The 25,089-nt window shown below is 45.6% G+C and overlaps 1 protein-coding gene across 1 annotated transcript in view; it reads left to right on the plus strand.

The window, feature by feature from the left end:
- The window catches only part of LOC118776205 (aminopeptidase O (putative)), a 76,337-nt gene that overhangs the window by 17,063 nt on the left and 34,185 nt on the right, over window positions 1–25,089 (plus strand). Inside the window, exons 5-12 of the mRNA XM_036526318.1 lie at window positions 2,118–2,307; window positions 3,809–3,915; window positions 6,496–6,598; window positions 8,161–8,268; window positions 8,986–9,029; window positions 11,260–11,320; window positions 15,893–15,955; window positions 16,984–17,067. Coding sequence (XP_036382211.1) covers window positions 2,118–2,307; window positions 3,809–3,915; window positions 6,496–6,598; window positions 8,161–8,268; window positions 8,986–9,029; window positions 11,260–11,320; window positions 15,893–15,955; window positions 16,984–17,067 — 760 coding nt within the window. The remainder of the gene's footprint in view (window positions 1–2,117; window positions 2,308–3,808; window positions 3,916–6,495; window positions 6,599–8,160; window positions 8,269–8,985; window positions 9,030–11,259; window positions 11,321–15,892; window positions 15,956–16,983; window positions 17,068–25,089) is intronic.

Genomic DNA, 25,089 nt, shown 5'->3' on the forward strand with positions numbered 1-25,089 from the left:
TCCATTTGCCAGACATAAACAGTGAGGTGTGCTCTGCACCACTGAAAATTCCTACAGTACCAGAAGCAAGTGCATGTTATCAGCCCATAGCAATCTGTGTCTCTTGGTAGCCTGGGACCTTTGCAGTCATGACACTCACAGCTTCCAGTCAAGAGTCAAGACATTCAGCCAGCTACACTGACAGATCTGTCTGAACAGTGATGTCATCATGACCCTTTATGCTAATAATATGTTAATGAGACCTATTATGCATCTAGTGATTGGAGAATTACCTCACCCCCTCCTGCATTAAAGTTTCTGTTCCTTTCCTTGCCCCCTGACTGACCGATAGCTGATCTGGCTTCACATTCATGTCCTCAGTTGTAATATAAATAAATAAAATCTGGCAACAAGCTCCCAAATTCCTGAGGATGTGCTGGATCTGCCCTCAGGCCTGAGTGGGATAGCACTGTGCTCAAATCAGTCCCTGATGGAGAGGTGCTGTGGGGAAACTTACCAGAGTTTGCGTTTGGTTCCTAGACTTTGAACCAGCAGTTTAAAGATAGATGCTCCAGAACAGCATGCAGCCCCTGTGTGTGTGTGTGTGCATATGTGTGTGTAGGTTGGTTACATTTCGTCACCTGCTTTCTCACAAATAAAACTTACCGCATCCCACTTATTCCACTGGCCTGCTTGTTTACTGCAGCAGCCGAGGCACCACGCCATGCTCAGCGCACAGCAGCGGCGTCTGGCCTGGGATTCAAACTTATCACCCACCAGTGCAGATCATTAGAGGTCCCTAACCAGCACAGAGCACGCTGCCGTATTGTTATTGGCAGTCGCGGAGGGGGTGGGTGGCTGCGCTAATATTGCTTATATTGGCAGCTGATGAATAGCAACCTGAGGCTCCCAAGTAACCGAGCATGTCTCTGCTCTCTGTGAATGGAAGTGATGTCTGCCAGATTGGATCAGGCTGGTGTGCTGAGTTGAACACGCCCGCTGGTGGTACCCTAACCTGCTCCCAGTAAGACCCGGAGCGGCTCAGGCTGCGGTGGACCGGGCAGGGTCTTTCCATTCATGTGCTGATTTGTACCGGGAAAGTGAGCCTTCCTTTGTCTGGCAGGGGCAATTTCCAGAGCAGTGAGACTTTACAGCGTGTGTTTACGTCTGGTGAGGGGGAAAAAAAAAAACAAAAAACAAGGGCAGACATGAGGGCCGTTTTAATGGGATGGAACTAAATGGGACAGAAACAAGAGCTATTTTCGTGTGGGTTACTTTTATCCCCAAATAACCTATCTAAGTTGAAAGGTTGTATAAATAAGTACTTAAGCATTCATGTACCACTGTTCACATTTGCTAACCATTACGTTGGTATGTCGAGACCTGGGATCGCAGAGGAGGTGGGTGCTGGTTTTCTGCCTGCCTCGGAACTGGCGCTGGAGCCGTGCCTCGATAAACCTGCACGCCCACTATGCACAAAACACACAAAAGCTAACTTTGCCTGAGGAGGGGTGCTGAGAAATTGTAAAAACATCACCTTATTGTTTACCGGTGAAAAGAAAAAAAAAATGAAATTCTGTGGAAATTCTGTGGAAAAAGTGTCAAAATTATTCTGAAAATTAATGTCTAGGGATTGTGTTTGATTGGATATACCAAGCATGCACCAGTCAGGTCATGCCATGTCTGGCCAAAAAAAAAATAACACTTTCCCTTGGTTTGGCTGTTTCAAAGAGAGGGCTGAGGTAGCTATTGAATACTCAATGTGTTTTTGTGTGTTTGGGAAGAGGCACCCCCTCCCTTTTTTTGGTGTCATGAACACACGCTTCAGGAATGTGTGGAGAAGGGCGTGGCCCACTCCTACACACACCGTGATCCTTCCCAGACGGTCTCTCTAAAGCTGGTTTACCGTCGTTAGGCGTAATTTGGGATGTGTTTTCTTCCGCCCTAATGATAGGTTACAGAAAGAAAAAAAAAAATTGTTTCTCTCTTTGATGGCTTCACAGGATGGCGGCAATGTGTGCATGCTTTGGCTAGAACATGGTGTACTGAACTCTCTGTGTGTGTGTGTGTGTGTGTGTGTGTGTGTGTGTGTGTGTGTGTGTGTGTGTGTGTGTGCGCGCGCATGCACGCTCGTGCAGCCCACACGTCATGTTCCTCTCCCAGACTGTGCTGTCAGGTGAGAGGCATCTGAGTGGCTCGAGGCTGTGCCACGAGATCGCCCACGCCTGGTTTGGCCTGGCCATCGGGGCACGCGATTGGACGGAGGAGTGGATCAGCGAGGGGTTTGCCACCTACCTGGAGGATGTGTTCTGGGTCCGGGCGCAACAGGTACACCCGTCCTCACTTACAAACCTCAAACCCCTGGAACCTCTTCCCCTAAACCATGCCAAGGTGTCGCTGTGGCCGACTTTGATTTCAGTCACTGTTTGCTGTCAGTAATGAGCCCTTCTGTTTTACCAGTCATGAAATGTTATTGATCCAAGAAGGTCCAATTTTTCAAGAGTGCCCTCAAATTTGATATCAGTTTTTGTAGAGGTTTTTGCCCATTGAAAAGAAAGAATAGGGCTTATGTTCAGCAACTCAAACTCAGCAGCACCACCATATGTGAAGAGTTTACTTAAGACTGATGCATGACCAATTAGTCAGTATCGATAAATCTCTGGTGCAATCACAGATGGTTTTGTGGATGGTGCAGCTGATTACCAAATTATATTCAGCCCTTCAGAGATGTATATTAGATAATAATGTCGAAAACAAGTTCAGAGCAATAAATTGTCTTTATGTGACAGCGTTCCTGAGAAGATAGATGTCTAGACATGAGTTGAGAGGTCATATTTTGCAATATCTTGCTCGTTTGCCAGGAATGAGCAGAATTTCTTTGTTAAGACACAGCTCACAGTTCTGGGATCACGTCTTTAAGTTTTGTGTGAGCTGAAAGTTGTTTTTTTTTTTTTTAATTGCGTGTAGCAAAAGCTTTTCCCCTCAGGTAAGCAAGTGACCTATAACAGAGATCGACTGATGATTTTTTTCCCTTGTTTCTGTTGATATGGTTGTTTATTTGTGTTTCCCACAGAGCTAAGCTGAGAGTTGAGCTGATGGGAAAACATCCCATCTGCAGTAGACATTTCACATCCAGGGAACACCAGCTCAGAAACTGAATGGAATTCTTTCCGGCTTTTACGGCCAGTTGTTAGAGACAGGGGGAGAGAGAGAAGTCTGGCTCAGGACATATCATTAGAAGCTCTGAATCCAGCAGACATGTTGGGCTGATATGTAGACGTATTTGACCAGGGACTCCACGGGCTGAGCCAAGTCCTTGAATGAAACGAAATGTTTCGCTTCAAGTTAAAGCACGCTTTTGTTTCTCTCCCTCCACATCGCGCGCGCCCCTCGCTAAATGAAAACAGCAAAAGCCCCAATGAAACGTACAGCGCGGAGGCTGCAAAGAGGTGTGATTAATGGAGCTGTTTGAGGGGGAATTTGTGTGTGCGTGGTAGAGTGAGGCCACCTGCTCTCTCCCAGCCCTCTCCTCAGTCTGCTGCTCCAAGCACACTGACCTCAGACCAGCTCCTACAGGTGTGGGTGTGTCTCGCTCATTGAATCGCGCTCTCTTTCATCAGAACTCTTTTTGTCTCTCCCTCTGGCTTGCTCCTCCTGCCTCTCCCTCTCTCCCTCCCTCTCTCCCTCTCTCTTTTTCCCTCCTTTTCTCACACCTTCTCTCCCCCTCTGTGTCCCTCTGTCTCTCCCTCTTTTCCTCCTTCTTTTTCTTTTCTTCCCTTTTCCTCCCCCCCCCCCCCCCCCCCCCCCTCCCCGTCCCTCGCCCTCTCAGCTCTCTAGCCAGGAGGCGGAGGACCAGTGCAAGCTGAAAGCCCTCCTGCGTTGGAGGAGACTCCGTGACGAACTGCAGAACTCTGAGGAGGAGCTCCAGATCCTCAGGTGTGTCCATCTGTCTGTCTTTTTGTCTGTCCATCCATGCACGTATGTGCATCCATTCGTCTCTTTGTCTGTCCATCTATCCGTCCTGTGTCTGTCTCTCTCTCTTTCTCAGAGAGGCGGTATCAGAAAGGCACGCATGGCCATACTTGGGGGAGGACCATGCGGAAGCTGCAAAGCAGTGCACTGAGATTCGATTGAGATTGAATTTTGGCCTTTTATGTTTCTCTGTGAAAGGACTCCCAGTGTTTTGTAGTTTCTATGTTCTCGTTTCCACTTACGATATCTTGATCTCTTCTTCTTATACGGTGCTCAAAGAACTTTATAATTGGGGCTGTATGTCCAGCATGTTTCCTTTGATCTCACAGTTATGTGTCAGGTATTATATGCTGCATATTGCTTTGAAAAAGACATGGCCTGCCTACAGATTGCTTATGATGTTACACACCTACATCTTATTGCTAGTACTCTAGATAAATAGAAAATCAGTATTGCTGTGATGATTAATACCTTAGAAGCTTACCAGAATGTCATACCTATTGAACATTAATAATGAGCATAAACAATGTGTCATTCTTTAAGCTTTTAAGCAGCATCCCTAGGAGGGACTTCCAAAGAAGATAATTAAATGTTGCAACAGAACATTGGGAAATTCTGGCAGACTGCTTGGAAAGTTTTTTTCGTTGTGATCAGTGGTTAAGGATTCGTTATGACCTATGATGTAAGAGGTGAAGGTGCGACATGCCAGTGGGCTGGATTTATTTCTGCGCTCACTCTGTGAGAGTGTGTGTGTGTTTGTGTGTATGTGTGTGAGAGAGAGAGATCGTGTATATACCCACGCATGTGTGTGCATGTGCCATGTTAACCTCAAATCTGCAATTGCTTGATAAGTGCGTGCTGACGTCAAACAGAGTTTTACAGCACCCAACAAACACTGCCTTCTTGGCGGTTGTTTAGGGGCTGCTGGAATGCTGCAGGAGTCACCCCATGCTAATATGTCCACCAGGAGCCTGAGCGTTTCAGAACCACTGTAAATCCGTTTGGGATTCCTCCTGGGCTGCATATAACTGTCACACACAGCCATTGCATCTACTCAGGGCATACACACAGCGTTCACCCACAGCCATCACTCACATACACATAATGGTTTAACGCCATCACTGTGTGTACCCACAGTTTGTTCTCATCACCTCGTGTCATCACCATGTTTTGTGGTGTAATTGATTGTTTTTTAATATGTGTGTATAATTTATATCTATCTATCTATCTATCTATCTATCTGTCTGTATATGTATGTACATACCTACATACATACAAACACACATACAGTACAAAAGTTTGGACACACCTGATTAAGATAATGGGAAACATGCATTCAAAGACATTTTCATATAAAGACTTATGCTTAACTGCTTGTTTGTTGCTTAGACAAATATAAATAGTGAAGTAGAAAAATAAATAAAGTAAAAATAAAGAAAAGCCCTTCTCTTAGTAGGTTTGTCTAAACTTTTGACTGGTACTGTGTGTGTGGTGTGCATGTGTATAACATGTTGTATCTGTCAATGAAGGGTGAAGAGTGTTTGAAGAGTAAAGATTTACACTGTTGTTTAATTATGTCAGATATTTAAAAATCCAAGCTTAAGCTCTTGTTTTGGAAACTGTATCTTGTGACCATAGCCATATCCTAACCATGCATTAGGATCTCCATGCAGCTTTGGATGTGTGTCCTCAAAAAACCTGGTAACCCAGATTTCCTCCCTCTGGAGCGTAAACCTCATTTCGCCTGGATGCAGAGTACAATCATCTTGAGATGACAGATCAGACAAAAGCCAAAGCCTACACTCCTTAACATATGGTGGGTTTTTGAGTTTTTTATCCAGGACACCCCTATCAGCATTGTGAATCCTGTTGTAGAGTGGATGTGGATTATCAGCCCTAATGACAGCGGCAATTTGGAGACGTGTGTGATTTTCCTGCATTTAGGTTTAAGCTTTCATGTGTTTGTCTGAGTTTAGCGGGGCGTGTGGTCGCTTCCCTGAACCATGATGAGCACCGCCTTTGTCTCGGATCCCGAAAGACAAAAGTGGTGAGGGAGAATGAATCACCAGCCCCACCCACTCATTTTTAAGCTATGTGTGTGTGTGTGTGTGTGTGTTTGGCACGACCTGCAGTGAATACCTGTAAGCCTTTCACACTCCATACCTCATTCACTTCGGGGTGCAGGGCCATGCTGGCTGACTTGTGGAGATTGGTGTCTTTTACAGAAAGGGTCATCCTTATCACCCCTGACCACATGTAGTGATGACCTGCTGAAGGAGAAAGGAGAAAGGGAGGGAGGGCTGTATTTTTAGGAAAGAAAAGAAGAGGTATTTAAATGTGGAAGAAAAGAGAATGGTCTGGATAAAGAGCACATCAGTTGAGATGCAAGACGTGTTAGTCATGGAGAACCGGGGTGACACCCCCAGAACAGAGTCCTGGCAGAGGTGGGGGAAGTGCAAGGGAGTCATTCGTCAGCCATTAAGACTGTGTCTGTTTGTATGTGTGCGTGTGTGCGTGTGTGCGTGTGTGTGTGTGTGTTTTTAGGCCCAACAAGGAGAGCACTGGTGAGGTCAGTGAATCGGGGGCATCTGTGGTCAAGCACGCCCTCAATCCTGGCAAGTCCTTCATGCAGGTGCACTACCTGAAGGTGAGCCGATGTTGGGGGGGCGGGGAGATCATCCAGGGCCAGGAGGTCTGGGAGTTTACGTCAGTGAAAACAGAGAAATGGTGTTTATAGGGGAAAAGATCAGAGAGAGGCCAACCATCAGAGACTTAGTGCTAATGTCACTAAAGTTGCCTCAGTGCAAGGATTTTTAAAATGGTCTGTATTAATGAGGTTTTTGTGGGGGAATGGTGTAGACCAGGGTGTCAGATTCACTTCTTGGTGCACTTTGTGCCAGCTGATTTCACTCCAGACAGAATGACTTCATTGGGCTAAGGCATTGCTTGCTTGTTTTTTTTTTTTTTTTTTTTACAGTATTTCCTTATTTCCTTTTTGTATTTCTTTTAAAACATTTTTGAAACTGACATCCTATATATTAAGGTTATGCTTCTGCTGCATATTGTAAAATGATTTTTTTCACACACAAACTCACATAGGAATCTGTAGGTCTACAGCCCACTTGCCTTACACGGTGTTTCAATCCCACTAAAATGCATGTGCAGAACCGCACAGTGATTAATGAATATAATTCAATGAGTAATTTGACTGACAAAGCCAGGGGCATTTGGTCAGAACAGAAAGCAAAATACAGTTAACGTTGGTCACCCAGTAGTGTGGCACCCCTATGTTAGACCGCATTCACAAACATTCAAAGCAAAAATCCTTTCACAGCATCTCCGGTTTGCTCACAGTAATGACTTCATAACAGTATGTAACGGTATGTAACACTTGTTCTGTTCTGTGATTTTCGGAAGAAGGTTTTTTTTTTGGGGGGGGGGGGGGGGGATTTCTTATCGTAGTGGATGAGTCACAACATCATTCCCAGAATTCAGTGTTTATTGAAGCCCTTTCCATCTCCCCAGGACACACGCAGTGTGCTCTCCACCCATACTTAATAAATACCAACACTGACCATATTTAAGAAATACTGTACGTTACTACTTGTCAACTAAGGAAAATGAATTTTTTAAAGAGTGAAGAAATACAGTAAACCGGTAAATAAGATTTATGCTTTATCTGACATTAAAATATAGTGAAGTAGTTCAGAAGCAGAAGGCTCTGACATAAGTTTCTCAGTTTCTACTCCCAATGGGTCAGCATGCACCAGGAAGTGAGAAGTCAGAGGACACCTGGCTTTTGACTACCTACAACAAGTTGTTTTTTAGGTGGAAGTTAAGTCCTAAGGCTTCGTTTGAAACAGTGGTCCCCTCAACTGTGCTGTTCTCAGCGTGAGACTTACTATCTAGTTATCATCCAGTGGATCACAAAAACAACAAGCTTCATTTATTGCTTGATATAAATAGCAAAGGCTCTTTGTGTGTTCTTGCTAGAGTAAAGGTGCAAATGTTTGCTGGCATAATCACGTTAAATTAATATTGACATTGCCTCTTCAGTCATGAGTACATGGTACTTCTATTCAATGCATGGTCAATAACAGTGTAGACAGAAAAAACAGCTTCAGAGAAACCATTTCTTTCCCTTTTTATAAGGTGTGCGTTTGAGGAAAAGATTCAAACCTTTTTTTATGGACTGTCTCTCTTTTCAAGGGCTACTTTCTTCTGAAGTTCTTGGCCAACAAAATTGGTGAAAAACAATTCCTCAGTTTCTTCCACCTTTTTGTGCATAAGTACCATGGGCAGCTTATTCTGTCTCAGGTAGGTGGCTCACAGTCCTCATTGCTCTGGTAATGTGTGTGATATTCCCCTGAAGTTACGTTATTAAGAAGTCTCCCATGGGAGGCGTACCCAAATATATGTGTTGATTGCAGCTGTAAAAGGCTCTGTAAGTAAAGGCCGATTCACTATTATGATCATTCATTACCGATGTCAAGATTTGTTTTTCCTTCAAACCCTTTTTTTAATGTGAAAAATTACACCTGTGGTCTATACTTAGCTGAACAGATTTAATATGCAATGCTTGATATTGAATTCAGCTCCAGCAAATCCTCTGATCATATGGTGCTTTTGGATTGGTTTAATATTGTAGGTGATATTATCATATGTATGGATCTGTATGTCAGCAAGATTGGCACTTAGTTTGGTAGTGTCATTGTGTTGTTGAATTCTGATTTCAGTTTAGGCATAGTAAACTAAAATTATTGTTTTAAAATTCAAAAATATTACAGTCTTTTAAAGTCATTTTGGAAGTTGAGTCCAAATGGCTTTGTGGTTAGATTGGATTCAGCCCTAAGTAGCTCTGCCTTAATGCAGTAGTTAACTACATTATTAACAACTATTAACAAACATAGTTATGCTTCATTAATATTGATATTGTCTTTGAGTCTTGAGATTATATTGTGTATATTGTGTTTTTTCATGGCATAAATCTATAAAAATGATAACAAAGTACCTGTTACTGTTGTTGATTTGTAGGATTTCTTGCGAATGCTTTTTGGTCATTTCCCAGAGCTTCAGAGGTAGGTACCAGCTGTCTGGATGTTCCTAAATTACATAAAAATGACAGGAATGTCAAACAGTACTTTAACCCTTTTGCTTATTAAAAACAGCATTGCAACAATATCAACAGTATTGGAAATGTTTGTGGGAAATAAAAGTCACATTCATAGTTGAAATGTACATGATATTATTAATTCATTAGATTTTTCCTGAGTAATTTGCAATTCTTGTCTGCTTTTGCTAAACTGCACTCGAACAGCAGTGTGTGCACACTTGGAATTCAGACTGTTGACCCCAATATTCAGACTCCCCATACCACCCGCAAGTGCTTCACAAACATACAAACAGGGTCATTAAGCCAATCCGGTGGGTGTGTGGGCGGGGTTAAAGTGCCCTACCTCCTCGATCTACCGCAGCGGTTTCAATACTTCAGAGATAAGGCTGGAATTTGAACCATACTGACCTGAAGAAAGCATTCCCATGTCCTCATTTGGTCAGTTTTTGTGCTTTTTTTCTCTCGTGTCCATTTGTTCTTTGACTTGATAGTTTTGAGGAGACACAACATTTGAGCTTTTACATAAGTTCTCCATGGTTTTGGTGTGGTCGCTACACTGCTTTGGTAATTTGGTTGGGGGCGAAAGCCAGGCTTCTTATTTTGCTATTACTGAATCAGTCTGTTCAGATCGAAGTTAATGAGGCGATGATTTGCTGCTCCCAAGTCTCCACCAAGCCTACTTATATTAATTAAGGTTTAAAAGGCTAATTGCTCCTCCTTTCCTCCATGTTCCACCACTTTCTTTGTCCCTCCTTTTTCCTCCTCCTCCTCCCTGTCTGCCTCTTTCATATCCTCCTCATGTCACCCTTAACTCACTCCCTCTCTGGTCCTTTCTGTCCCTCTCACTCCCTTCCTCTCTCCTTTTCTCTCTCTCATGTCCTCTCACCCCCCATCCTCCCTTGCTCCCTCTCTATCTCTCTCTCTCATCTCACCCATGTCCTTCCCTTGGTCTTTTTCATCAGTGGCATTAAGTTAATGTCACACTGTAGGTTTTATCACTGTAATAGAGGAGGAGGATGGTGTGTTGTGTAGGTTTCATTAATAAAGGAGCATAGTGGCGTGTGGTGTAGCTTTCATTAGCAGTGGAAAGTACTGGCTTGTTGTGTAGGTTTATCACACCCCAGGGTGACTATGTGCTCAGCAGTGACTTATTGGTCCAAAGTAAAGAGTTGAGGACGGTCAATATTTGCGTCTGTCGTCTGCCTTTGTAAACTTTGCTGATTGAGAGGAATTTGGAGAGCAACGGAAGGATCAGGCAAAGCAGTATCACTTTGAGTCACGCACTCACATGCTGCGGCATTCCTCACCAGAAGGGTACAGGTTTGAGTCCCACATGGGGCTCCTCCATTGCACCTTTGAGCAAATCTGAATGCGTGCAGTAGCATATCCTGGTGTGCAAGTGGATTTGTAAAAATGCAATGAAATATTTCTTAGAACAAAAAGATACTCATATATGCACATATTTGAATATGAATAGCGTTTTAATGAGGATATAATTCAATTATTTTTCCTCTGTGTAAGCCTAATTCAAATTAGAGTTAATTCCAATTAGCCGTAATTTGTTGAGTATGATTGTCCTTATTGGCACACTTTAAAGGAGGATGGTCCACACAAAGCAGTGAGCCTCTCGAAGAAATTAATGGACAAATTGGTGACATGTTTTAGGGCTTTTTTTCTGCCCCTGTAGTTACAATGTCGTTTCAAAGAGTGGGTTTGTGTGTCTGATTAATATTACAAACAGGCGCTCTGGTCGTAATTACCGGAAAAATTAAATGACATCACTAGGGGAACACTATGTTCCTCTGCAGTTGCTTTTGTGTGCGTAGATCCAAACGCAGTGAAATCTGAGGCAGTCTGGTCATGCTTAGATTAGTGAGTAACTGAGAACAGGATATGTGCCTGATGGACGTTTATGGGACATTAGTGTACACAGCACACAAATTCCGCTGTCCTTATAGCTTTTGTCGCAGTAAAATGTTTTGGAACATGACTAGCTTGTTATGGTGTGACAAAAAAAGTTAACTCTTGCTGGGGAAGCTACATGTTTTATTATTATCCTTTTTTGTGCCCCAAAATACCCTAAAACTGCACGATTATTGTTATAATTTTCCAAGGATACAGTTTTCTTATTGTGTCTCTTACAATAACAGCCATGGCAATAACAATAATAATTATATTGTGCCATTGTGTTCTAGACAAGGCCTTACCCTTGAAGCTGTTTATGCAGACTGGCTAGATCAACCGGGCATTCCAGAGGTAAGTTGTGTGTGCACTGTTTTTTTTTTTTTTTTTTTTTTAAACATATAATTTTGTACAGACTGTTCAAAAAGTGGTTAGATTAGCTACATATGTTTTGCATTGTAGTTGTTTTTTTGCTTGTATTTTGTTTATATAGAGCGGGAGTTTGTTGCGCAGTGTTTGTATGTAGACTTGCACAGAAACACACCTCCATCCCTGAAGCTTGCACAGTGGTGTGTACACACGTCTTGTCATGGTGGTGTGCGCATTTGTGCTGGATAGCAAGGCTAACATGAAAGCATTTTCCTGCCTTTAGTTTGTTTGCAGTTTCAGTCATTTGTCACGGTGTGAAAAACATCATCTTTTACATAATATCCACTCTTTCAAATTTTGCACAGATCTGACTGTGTCTGCCATGTTATTACCGTGTGGCATACTGTCCAGAATGAGGTCACCAGAACTACATGTGAACAGAGCCATATTTCACGGCCATTGTGTCCTACGTTCAAGCTCAAAGTGCCATTTTGTGATCAGTCAACTGACAGGAATCTCTTTTTTGTTTTAGTTCCAATTTAATGCTGGAATGTCCATTAGCTTCATAAATTCTGCAGTGTCCCTGCAGTGTAGACATGTGCATTTGACACTGCCAATGCAGTTCCTGCCCAAAGATGTTGCTGTGAATGATCATTTACTTTCGGGACTTTTTGATAAATTTTTTGTATTTTGATAAAAAATGTATTTTTGTGCTCTTTACAGTACTCACAGGTAGAGAGTACTGTTTTTGACCACTCCATAACATGAATACAGAATCATAATATACAATATCGTACAATACTGTATGTTACAATATACAATGTACAATATACAAGAAGGAACAGTTTGCAGAAAAAACAGGAAGTATGGGATCTCCTTTCTGGCTACACCCAGCTTAGGTTCTGTTTATGTGCTTAAAGTGTCTTCTCTTTTATCACTTCAGCAGTTTTTCTGAACACAACTAAGATGTGATAAACCAGCACGACAAACATGTGATAAGCTAAAGCTGTGTAAAACTTATTTATCCACACATACTTCCTGGAAAAATAAGCAGTAACATTGCCATTATCATCCCTTTTATCAACAGGCTGTCGTGAGAAAGTCTGAACTTTATGCAAAATCACTCTAGTTCAGTGCTGAGGAGAGAGCGAACATGACATGCAGAAATATTGCACATGCCCTGTCTTCTGCTTTCATGCCTACTCCTCTTCATCCTGGTCTACACCAACTGAAACGTCACACAGTAGGAGTTTGTTTAAGGAGCCGAGCTAGTGTGCGAGGGATCTATTCTTTCTGTCAAGAGGACGTCATGTGACCCAGTGGACCAGGGGGGGTGTTAGAGGCCCATTTAGAGTTCTGCCACAGTCCTCTCAGCTCAGGGCTGTGTTGGTGAGGGAGGGCCGATTTCCTGAGCTTTCATGGGAAAACTTTCCACTCATAAAACTCAGACCTTTTCTGTGTGGCCCCTTCTGAAATAAAAAGAGCTGAACTGTGAAACAAGGAACGGTTTGTTGTTGGGGGGGTGAAAGGAGACATCATTTCAGAACCAAAATACATCCCTGACTTGCCTGCTTGTGAATATTCACAACAAGCTGCCATGGCTGGAATTCCTCAGCTGTGAGCGGAACTCCTTAAGCGTAACCAGGAAGGCAGGAGTGTGTGCGTACTCTCAACCTAATGATGGTTTCTGCTTTTGCGTGCCCACAGAGGGATTCACTCTGACACTGAGGGAGAGCTCATCTGGAACCTAAATCCACAGGAATTTTCCATCATATACTATTTGGAGACTTCACTCTTGTAGTTGCATCTGTACTCTATGTTTATAACATTGCCTCCACATCCACTTTGCCTGTATCGTTGCCTTGTGTGTGTGTGTGTGTGTGTTTGAGCGAGAGAGTGTTGTGTGTGTATGTGGGTGCAAGTGTTTGTATGTGTGCATGTGTGTGTGGGGGGGTTGTAATTTCTGAAAAACATGAAAGTGTGTGTGTGCGCCTGTGCGTGTGTGTTTTTGTGCGTGCGTGCGTGCGTGCGTGTGTGTGTGTATGTGTGTCTGGGGGGAGGAAGAGTGGGTTCTGTAGAATGTGAACCTTACCCAGCACAGAGCAGCCAGGCAGTAAAGTGCTATTGTTCACTGGGATACCACACATAGCTGTTTTATAGCCGAGATCAGTCTCCTCATTCCCAGCATAACAAGGCTTTTGTTCCTGTATCTCACAGACTGCAAGGAGCAGCGCTCATCCTCTGCCTCTCTGCCTGTGCCTCAGTCAGAGAGCCTGTATCAGCACACATATACACACACACACACACACAGATCACAGACACACACATACTCACATACACAAACACACGGACCATAAACCCACTCATGAGCACAAACACACACATACACACGAATACACACAGAAAGACAACAAACACATAACATTCATTCACACAAATCACGCATGCACACACTCAGATCACACCCACACACACACACACACCACAAACACACCACACACATACAGGCATGCATACACACATGCATGCGCGCGCGCACACACACACACACACCAGAAACATACCACATACTCACACAAATACAAGCACACAAAACACGCTCTCTATCTCTGTTTCTCTCTCTCTCTCTCACACTCACACATACACATACACATACACACACACACACACGCACACACATAAACACTCCCATGGTGGAGACCTAACGGTCACGCTAAGGGATGAGGGAATGTAGACAGCTGCAGTCAATGCAGAACATCAAACTGATGATGCCTGTGCATGTGCGTGTGTGAGTGCGCAAGTGTAGTGTGTGTGTGAGTGTGTGTGTGTGTATGTGCATGTGCGTGTGTGTGTGTGCGTGTGTGTGTGCATGTGTGTGTGTGCATGTGTGCATGCATGTGAAAGAGCCGCAGTGTTTCGTGCGGGTCAGCCATTGCTCTGGCCCAGCTGCGTGTGTCCATGTTGTGTTGATAGCCGGACAGGCAGAGGTTTGAGTTAGTTCCGTTCCCCGAGTGTCTGTACTGTCCATGTGTTTCCTATTACCTGTGAGACTGGGAGATCTTCCCCTTCTCCGCACGTCTGCTCTGCTGAAACATGGATGTGCTTCAGTCACGAAAACATATCCTACTGTACGGCACATACCAAGCGCTACTGTACAGCCCGCACTTCACCATCCTCAACACGCCATGCTCGACACACACTACCATGCTAACCACACCATACTACACATACTGTACTATACTAACCACACCATGCTTTGCACACTGTATGATACTAACCACACCATATTAAACACACTATACAGTACGTAACACATTCTACCGTACTAACCACACCAAGCTTTATACACATTACAATACTAACCACACCACACTAAACACACTGTACTATACTAACCAAACCATAGTAAACACACTGTTCCATACTAACCACACCTTTCTAAACACACTGTATCATACTAACCACATGATAGTACATGTACTGTAATATACTCTGCAGCCTGGGGTGTTTGTTCCCTTCTCTGTCTTGTGTTTGTGTGTGTGCATACATGTACATGTATCTATGTGTGTGTTTAGAGGTGTGTATCTGTGTGTGCTTGTGGGTATGTGTGTGTGTGTGTGCATGTGTATCTGCATGTGCACATCTGCTTGGTGTGTGTGTGTGTGTGTGTGTATGCATGCACATGTGTGTGAGCATGTATCTGCATGTATGTATGTATGTGTGTGTGTGTGTGTGTGTGTTTGTGTCTGTGCAAGTGTATGTGTGTCTCTACCTCTGTGTGTAGACGGCACAGTAGCTCCTCCCATGGCAGCTGTGGGAGTGAACAGTGTTTGATTACAGTGGCTCTCTGCTCACAGACTTCTGCAAGTCTGAATCGCTGCTGCTACTGACTGGTGCTGGAGGACCGTCTCCCGCTCTCTCTCTCTCTCTCTCTCTCTCTCTCTCTCTCTCTCTCTCTCTCTCTATCTCTCACACACACACACACACACACTCCCCCATCCACATTTTCTCTCTCTCTCTCTCTCTCTCTCTCTCTCCCTATCTCTCTCTATCTCTCTCTCTCACACACACACACACACACTCCCCCATCCACATTCTCTCTCTCTCTCTCTCTCTCTCTCACACACACACACACACACACACACACACACACACTCCCCCATCCACATTCTCTCTCTCTCTCTCTCTCTCTCTCTCACTCCCTCTCCCTCTCTCTCCCTCCCCTCCTGGAGCACTAGTTGTGGTGACTGGGAGTTAGGCAGTGGTGTGCTGATAGCTCTAATAAGGTTAAGTGCTGTGAGACTAGGCTCTCTCCAGCTGCGGGGACCTGAGGAGAGAGATGGCCGCTGAGTCGCCGACGGGCTCCTTCCTCCACGGACACCGCGCAACTTAACGAGCAGCTTCACTCCTCCTCTCCCTCTCCGTCATCCAGCAGAGCCAAACGGCGAGGGGAACAAGTGATCCCTGTCTCTCCCTCTCTCTCTCTCTCTCTCTCTCTCTCTCTCTCTCTCTCTCTCACTCTGCTCATCTCTCTCCTCTGCTCTCTCTCCTGTTCAGACGCTTCTGAGAGGGGGAGAGGCTTGCTTTCAGAGCTCTCTGCTGGAAGAAGTCAAAGAGGAGGTAATTAAGCAGCACTTTTGTTTCCTTTCAGATCCTGTGGCTTTTTAAGAGTAGCCAATTTCAGTGATATTCATGTTTTTTATGCTTTCTGTCCTTGATATCGCTCTTCTCCTGTGTTGCTTTGTCTCGTGATGTATATATAATATACACTTATATTAATAAGCACTGCATTTTGCAGTGATGTCCACTGTGTTTCATAGTGTAATGGCTGGATTTATTTGAAACGTAAATGGTGAAGGATGTAGTTTTGTACGGTAAACTGCGGGAGAGAAGTCTTCGCCCTCCCTCTTCTTTCTGGGCACCGTGGGAAAGGCTGCATGTTTGCCCGTGTCCTCTCTGTGTGGTGGGAGAGGTGTGCACCTGAGGAGCGTGTGACTGGCTCTGCTAGCGCGGCTCTGGCGGTGTCGATCCGGTCCCCCTGCCCGAGGTCCTGGGCGAGAACGAGACGCGGTTTATCCCCTCAGCTCAAACTGTTAGCGGGGAGTAAAAATATTGGTAGTAAAAAAATTGGGTTACCTAAGAGGAGAGGGTGTTCTCTGGAGAAGACTGCATGCCTGGTGTGTGTGTGCGTGTGTATGTGTGTGTGTTTGTGTGTCTTTCCACTTAAGCAATGGAAAGAGTGCCTGAAGTCTGTTTATAGTCACTTACTCATGTTCGATGTGTGCTGCGTCGCCTGGTCTCTAACTGTCTTCCCCTCTCTCTCTGCTCTTTTTTTTCTCTTCATCTCTTGCTATTCTCTCTCTATCTCTCCTCTCTCCTTCCTTCTCTCTTCTTTCTCTCTCTCTCCCTTCATCTCCATGCTTCTTTTTTCTGTCTTCTGTCTCTCCCCTCATTCCCTGTCTCCTCCTCCCTCTCTCTGTCTCTCCCTCCTGTCCCTCTCTCTTTCCCTCTCTCCCTCTCTCGACCCCTCACTCCCCCTCTTTCTGTGCTGTGTCTCCCTCTCTCTCTCTTTCTCTCTCTCTCTCCTTCTCCATCTCCCTCACTCTCCCTCCCTCCCGCTCCCTCTCTCTCCGTCTCCTCCATCACAGCTTGTAAAATGGATCCACTTCGGTGGCTGTCATGGAAAGAGCAGAAAGCGGAAAAGAGTCGGGCCCAAGGTGAACTTCAGAGAGGTAGGTGCCCCTGCGTGAGCTTTAAATAGATTCCTTTCACCCGGCTGCCCCCTGCTCTCCCTGCCCACTCTTCCCACTGCTCTTCGCCCTCGCCGTGAACGTAAAAATACGCAGATCGGGTTTCCCGTACGATCACCCTCTCATCTTTTGTTCAGGAAAAGGCGGGGGGTGTAAAAAGTAGAAAAGTCGTTCCCGTGATCCGGCTGTTGCTTCAGGTCGGCTGGCGGCAGAGGAAATGCTGCCGTGTAAGCCAAGTATGGACGCTTAGCTTGCACTTCGGGTTCTCTGAACATTTCTGCAACGTTGTGGCAAGGTTGCTGTGCTGGTGCAGCTCTGTTGTGGGAGTGGAGTCTGTCAGCTGGGTAGTTCTCTCAAGGACGTGAAGGCATTGTATTGGGATATGAACTGTACCTGCTGGTGAATCCAAACCACTGTGCATGTGTGTGTGTGCGTATACAGATGCATGCGTGTGTGCGTGTGTGCATGTGTGTGCGGGGGGTGGACAGAGAGTGGTCCATGATGATGTTTGTTCCTTCTGTGTAAGTGGTCAGAAAGTGGTTAATGCTGGTTTGTATTTCCTGCGTGTAACTGGTCAGGTTAGCAGTTGATTCGGGTTTGTGTTTGTATATTAGTGGTGAGAAGTATAGTGCTTAGAGTTATATCACTCAGGGTAGCTTTAAAACCCTCCAAGAAGGGCTTCCACACATCCAAGCACATCGGTCTGTGGTTTTAGTGTGGTCGGAAATGATGCGCTCGGCGTTTGATTTATTGAGACTAATTTTCACTCTCTTTTAAAAGAAGCGCCAGGGCTTTGCGTTGTGTTGGACAGAAAGACTGAAATGAAAAATGAAAACAACACATTTCATTTCAGCAATAAAAAGCCCTCTTTCCCTCTAAATTATGTTCTCACGGTGACAGGGCAAGCATAAGTATTTCTGAGGGACTGAACAAAAAAACTAAAAGAGAAACAGATTGAGGGAGAGAGAGAGAGAGAGAGAAAAAACCCTTCGAAAAAGTGACCAACAGCCGACCAGTTGGAGTTTCAGTACAATGGTGTGCGCGGGGGTGGGGTTGTTTGAAGTGCGCTATAAAAGCAATCCTGAAAGGAAACATGAGGTGACCCCCCCTGCCCCCCCTGGGTTGCTCTGTACTGCTCGGGGAGGCCCTCAGGGTTCCAGGTGTATTTTATATTACCTCTCCATCTACTTCAAACGTACCGGCCCCTCCCCTCCGTGCTCTCTCCCTCCCTCAATCAAACCCACTCATAAATCAATGCCCCCCCCCACCGCGGGCGCTCCTAAACCAGGAAGGGGGACCACAGGTTGGCGGGCAGTCTGGAGTTTACAGATAATTACATCACAGATAATTGTGGCTGTGGTGTGCCAGCACTACCCCCCACACCCTTCCAACCCTCCTGACACTCACACACACACGTGCGCATACATGCACACACACGCACGCTGAAATCAGGGTCACTTTAATGTACATTGAAAGTTTGCAGCGGTGGAAGAAAAAAATAGGATTTTACTACTTGCTTTTTTGTGGGGGGGGGCTGGGGGGGGGGGTTGGGGGGTTGGGGGGTGGTGGTATTAGTCACGGTTCTGTGATAATGAGCTTCATTTTCCTCTCTTTCTCATCCAGAGCCATTCTAATGAGAGACTGTGGGTATGCATGCTGATGGGGGGTCGGGGGGATGGACTGTATGTACATGAGAAAACTGAACAGACCGACCAAAGGCGGTCTTCTGCCGCTGGACTTCCTGTGCAGCACTTCCTGTGCAGCACTGTACAGCAAGGGAACCATCTGGAAGATTTCATTGGCTGAGTAAAAAAAAAATGTGGCACTAAGGTACGAGATGATACATTTCCCACACAGTGGAAGATTTGGTGTTCATGTCACACCTGGTCAGTAAACACACATGCCGGGGTGTTACTGGATTAGGCCAGAGAGCCAAATCATCAGGTCATCCTGTAGCTTCTACTGTGTAAAAGTAGCCAACAAAAACAGTGAATGGTCCCCCCAACTTGGAGCACAGGCTTTGCATTAGAAATAACCACATGCACAAGACTGTTTGTTGTTGGCTGCATTGTAGTAAAATATCACCACATAAAATATCACCCATTTTTTGACCACCCTTCAAGTTTTATCAAATTTCTGTGCTGTTATTTGGGACAACAGAGATTGCACAAAACCATAAATGGAGATTAATCTTGGTTTTGGAAGTTTATCAATTGTGGAGTCGAAGTACAGTTGGTTTGGGTATAAGTATATGACATACTCATAAATGGGTATGAGATAAGTGAGAGAGCCCTTATGCATACCATAGATAGCTTTTGTCATTGTATATGTGTGATTGACCTGTGAGAGTTGCCTGTCATGACCTATATCATCAGACACATCTTATTTTAAGATTCTGTTGAACAAAAATGTTACAAAGTGGAACTTTTGGGCAATGAAATTAGCTTTGGCATATTTTGTAAGCTGCAGCAGTAATTCTTGTCTTGAGGTCAGGTCCCAGAGGTGTGGGAAGCGAGTGGCATCTCAAAAGCCTTAATTGATTTTTTAGTTTTTATTTTTTTCCGGAGATGTGTGATTGACTTGTGAAGACGTGACCCTCCCACTGACAGGAAACAGAATCTGTGTGTTTTGTTGTCAGCAGACCCACAGAACTGCTGTATCTCAACCCCGCCTTTGCATCTGAGGCATGGCGTTGTTCATAAAATGCACATAGTGACTTTTCAAGCGATCTCTGCAGGTCGGTCAGAGAGCCGGGGTGATTTATGAAGAAATGGTGTTCATGAGAGACAGGAATCAGGCTCAGATTCATAGGAGAGTAGAACAAGTCATCAGAGAGAGAGAGAGTGAGAGAGGGACAGGGACTGATAGAGGGAGAGAGGAAGGTCAGGCGGTGAGAGAGGGAGGGAGAGAGGACAGGCAGAGTGAGAGAGAGGGAGACATTCCCTCTGTTTTTGTTCTGTGAGAAAAATGGAAGCCTGTTCCTGATTTTGGCATTGCTCTTGGTAAAGAGAGACTCAGAAATGTGTGGTTTGCAGGCAGGAGCCAGAATCTGAATCTGACTCGAACTCTTATTAAAAAGGACAGCAGCAGTCTGGATGTATAAAAATAAAAAACACAAAACAGTCCAAAACCAGAATGGAAAAAATAGAGTCTGCGTTTATTTACCAAAGCCTTTTCACATGATCCCTGGTTGCCGAGGGAACTGTGAAATATTACGTTATTACCGTAATCTCTCTGATCACTTCCCCGGGTCAGCCAACAGGGGGCCCCTGCTTCCTCTCGGCTCATTTGTACTCATTATCTCCTGGCCCCAAGCATCACAGCAATGTTGAGAGAACATTACTCAAATGTTTATGGCCTGGCCGTGGACCCAACAGGACTGTAACTCGGTGATAGAGTGGAGAAACAAATCAGCAGCTGGCAGGAAGGAAGAGTCGAGCACATCCATATAAGGGCACTCCTTTTCACATGTGTGGTCAGGTGACACGTGATAACATTTGTAGACTCTGTAGTCACATGATGCATGTCAGAAATTTTTATGTTGGGACTGTGGTCACATGATGCATGTAAAGATATCCATGTGTACCTGATGTGGTCACATGATGTCAGGACAATTTTGTGTAAGCTGTGCGGTCACCTGACGCATGTCAGGATACCCACGAACATGTCTGGATCTGTGTGTAGGCAGTGCGGTCACCTGACGCATGTCTGGATCGGTGTGCAGGCTCTGTGGTCATGTGATGCGTATCCAAATCCCCGTGTCTAATTGGATGGCCGTGCCTAATGAAAGAGTAGCTCGCTGGAGCGAGGGCAAGACGATTCGCAGAGATGTCATGTGTTTCCCATTACACACACCGCAGGAAAGTGGATTACATTCCTCCAATCACATCAGAACAGTCTCATCCAGCTTAAACCCAAATACACAAATACACCGTGGGCTGATTGAGGGCCCGCTCTCCGCTCCAGAGCACCACTCTCTGTACTGTTGACGTGAATTAAATCAGAACATCAGCTCTTACTAATCGCTAATTTGAAGCTCGTTATAATCAGCTGCTTTTTTTTTCCTGGTACATTTCAGCAGGCAGGAACAGTAATGCAGGCCTTAAACCAGTCTTTGCTTCAAGTTGGGTAGTTCTTTTGTGAGCTTCTGAATCCGCCCGTTTGATTTTTAGTACTGGTCTTTGACCCGTATGTGGTTGGACTGGCACAGTACCCAAGGGGAGCACCTGTACGTCAGTTACCTTCTCACCACAGAACCTGTAGGCCACCAGCTCTCCATTCCAGCCCATGGAATTCTGGGAAAGCACAGATTTGTAAAGACAAGTTGCGTGTAAATTCACCGCGTGCAGAGTTTGGTATGTGACTCTTGATCCTGTCGGAATGCCGTTAGAGTCACTGATGCTGCTCAGATACTCAGAGCAGCTGTGTTGTGCGGCATGGAGCTCTCTTCAGACTGCACTCAGAACGATCACCTTTACCAACTCCCCACTTGGGACCTGTTCTTTTTTTAACGATTTTTTCCCATTTTCACCCCGTCTTGTGAATAGCCATTTCTGTTTTGGGCCAGGCTCATTGCAACATCCTCTACACTGGCACAGGGAGCGCTGAAGGCTGACAGATGTAATCCTCCCATACACTTGCCTGCAGCCAACAGCTATGTTTCACGCTACAAGTCCGACAGTGCACCACTAAAGAGTGAACGCGATTGGATAGGATAGTCAGGCTTCTCACTGACATCATCTGAACAGCTCATAATCACCTGACGAGTCACTAGAAGACTGGCTGGCATAGCTCACCCTCCCCCAGTGGAGCAGAGCCAATCCGTAGACTCCCAGTCACTGTTAGCAAAAGACGCATCCCAGCCTCGAGCTTACCATGGTTTAGGCTGTTGGGCTTTGCCACCGGGGAGACCCATGGGCTGCAGTGTACCAGGCCACATGCTGTTCTGGTGGCCCTGCAGCCGGATCGGGACTCACTGTTGGGTTAGTCTTGCGTCATGACTTCCTGCTCTGGCAGATAATTCAGCCCAATCCGCTCGTGTGCACTCCTCACCTGTGCATAGAGCATCCCCCGACCTTCCAGGTGCAAACAGTCTCAGCGACGGGCTACCCCCTTCACCCGGGGACATGGGGGATGGGGGTGACCGACAGCGTGGCCAGGCATAAAGATGATCTGCCCCTCTCTGAGGAAAAGCCTCAGCTCTCCAGTACGGAGGCGCAGTAGACACCCGTGCTGTTGATTTAGCGTTTCACATGCAGCTGGAAATCTCCAGAGTGTTCCACTGTCAGCCCAGCGCAGCCCCTGTGATCGATGGCCTCACGGGTCGCCTGTCAAGTGCTCTGCAATAAAATGTAAATCATTTATATCAACATATGTGTTCATGTATTTTTCCAAATGTCTTATTGGTGCTGGTAATCGGTGCTGTCCGGAGCTGATACTGTACAAGTTTGTCAAAATAGGACACACATTATAAAATGCAGAGTGCGTATGGCAGTCTCTCAGCCTTTCTGTGGTGTCTGGATGGGGAGACTGTGTTTTCCTTGTCCAGGACTGCCACACCGAGAGGTATTTAACGGTATCTCCTGTGGATCACTCTGACAGGCCCTTGGTTTCGTCCTCTGCCAGCATTTCAGTGAAGGTGTATCTGAGAAAAGGAAAGTAAAGCACATGTCCTGTGCAGGGTTGCATGAGTATTTATCTTTCTGAAACTGAAACTGAAATCGTATCGATGCATGGACTCGTCTGCTCTGTGCTTGATGAATGATGTCTGGCTTCAACGTCAGGCTGCAGAGAGGTGGGTTCCAGGGGAGGAAGGCTGTCAACTCTGCCCCTGATGAACGATGTCTGGTTTTACTGTTCTGCTCGTACTGAGCGCGGAGGGCAGGGCAGAGATCTTGGGATGACATCATTGTGGTGGTGTGGTCATCTCATATTTCTCTAGGTACACCACCGTGACCACAGTCCATTCACCATTCGAAGCCTGGTAAGAGAGCTAAGAGTGTTCCCTGCAGGTCCTGTCTGTCTGCGTCCTTTGGTCTGTCTAACAGCTTCCAGAGCCCTCTTTCTCTTGACTGCCTCTCATTGGTTGCATTGGTCACATGACACAGTGGGTCTGTTTTCAGGTCGGTTAAAGCTCTTGTCCTGTCTCAATCACACCCCCCCACTATGCAAAGCCCCTCGATCACTACTGCTCTTGTGTGTCTTTTCTGTGTTAGACGTAAAACTGCCACTCCACTTTGTTTGAACGACACAGCTCAGGCTTTTCTGGAGAGTGAACTGGGGGAGACGAGGCCTCTTTAGTGTTCTTCAAAAATAAAAAAAAACTGATGCTAATATCAGTAGAGGCCTGTTTTGCTTTGTTTTTTTCTTTTTCCAGCACATATGGTTAGCCCATCAGTGTTTACTACGCAGAACTTTGTAGAAATATTTGACCATACTGTTTCAATTACTGTGACTTACTGTGAATTACCGCGACTGAATTCGCAGTGTGTTATTTATAAGGCTAATTTCCAAAGAAGCGTATTGACTTGCTCTAAAGTGACGTGTGAGACGTGTAATTGCTCTTGCGTTTGTAAGAAAAAGCCTTTGAATGTTACCTTGTCCGTTGGGTCTTGCTGCACCGTGGTAATGAGTCATCGGTGACAGGCTTTTATACGAACGTAATGAACAGCGGACACAACGGCCCCTTCTAACGGTACAGCCCAATTACCCACCTCTGGAGTCTTAAAACCCAGAGACCGATCTTGTAAAGCCAGGGTACGCCGATTTGGCCTCCTTAATGCGCTCTGTGTTGTATTACGGAGGCGGTGGACACCATATCGGGGGAGGTGAATAATGCAGGGGATTATGGGAGGAACAGATGAATCCAATCATATTGCCTTAAGGAGCTCTCTGAGCTGTCGAGAGCCCAGGGAAACCGCCGATGTCTGGAGACGTGTTTGCCAGGCGCTGGGCTCCTAATGGTGCAGAGGGTCCCGGGGTGGGCTGGGATGGGTGGGGAAGTGAGGCTGGGGGGGCTGGGGGGAGTCACTTATGTTGTTTTAAAAATGTTCCCAAAACCATGTCTGCCTGCACGTGGGTGGCTGGGACCGCTACTTTCCAAACTGCCAGTGATTTTTCCCTGTGTCCTTCCGGTCTCTCTCTCTCTCACACACACACTTTCTCCTTCTTTCGCTCTCCTTCTTGCCTTCTCTCAGTTCCAGTTTCAGTTAAATTGAGAAACCAAAGCACTGTTGCTAAAGCAGTCACACTCAGTAATGTACAATGTGTCACTACAACTATAGACATATACAACGATATACAACATACAGTATACAACAGTCTCTCATTCTCTCTCTTTCCCTTCCTCTTTCTCCTCTTTCTTCTTTCTCTAATCTCTACTTCCGCTCTCTCCCTCTCTCTCCGCCCTTACTCTCTGCCCCCTCGCTCTCGCTCTCACTCTCCCTCTGTCTCTGCCTCTCTCCCTTGCTGTCTAATAGCAAAGCTGCCCCATCACATGACCTGGGTGCAGGCAGGGCAGACAGGTGGGCGACTACAGGTGATGGTTTTTGTTAGTAAAAATGAGTTTCGGGGTGAGGGAAAAGGCTCTGCGTGCTCCAGCTTTCGCAATCTCAGGCGTCATCCGCCCTGAGATTAGATGGCGTCCCCCCCGTCGTCACTTGGCGAAGCATTCGTGCCATTTCGATTTTAGTTCAGATGTCGAGGGTTAGACTAGATAAGATAATGCACTGAAACACAATACTCTGAGACTTCTTGAGGCACAATGTCTGAGAATGCGATTTTTAAGCCTCTCCTTATCAGGGCGGTCCTGCTTGCTGTTTCTTTGTGCACCCTTAAGTCTCCAGCCGCGCGTTTTTGTGGCCAGTAAACCTGGTTTGCCGGAGGGATCTGTGCGTTCTGTTCTCTGAGCGTTCTCAGGTGTTTTCACAGCCGTGTAAAATCTCGCTTTGTTGACTGTGGCTAAGAGCTGTGTAAGAAATGGGCGTCCTTCGTGTTTCTGAGTTT

The sequence above is a fragment of the Megalops cyprinoides genome, chromosome 4 (genome assembly GCF_013368585.1).
Source record: "Megalops cyprinoides isolate fMegCyp1 chromosome 4, fMegCyp1.pri, whole genome shotgun sequence".
Lineage (NCBI taxonomy): Eukaryota > Metazoa > Chordata > Actinopteri > Elopiformes > Megalopidae > Megalops > Megalops cyprinoides.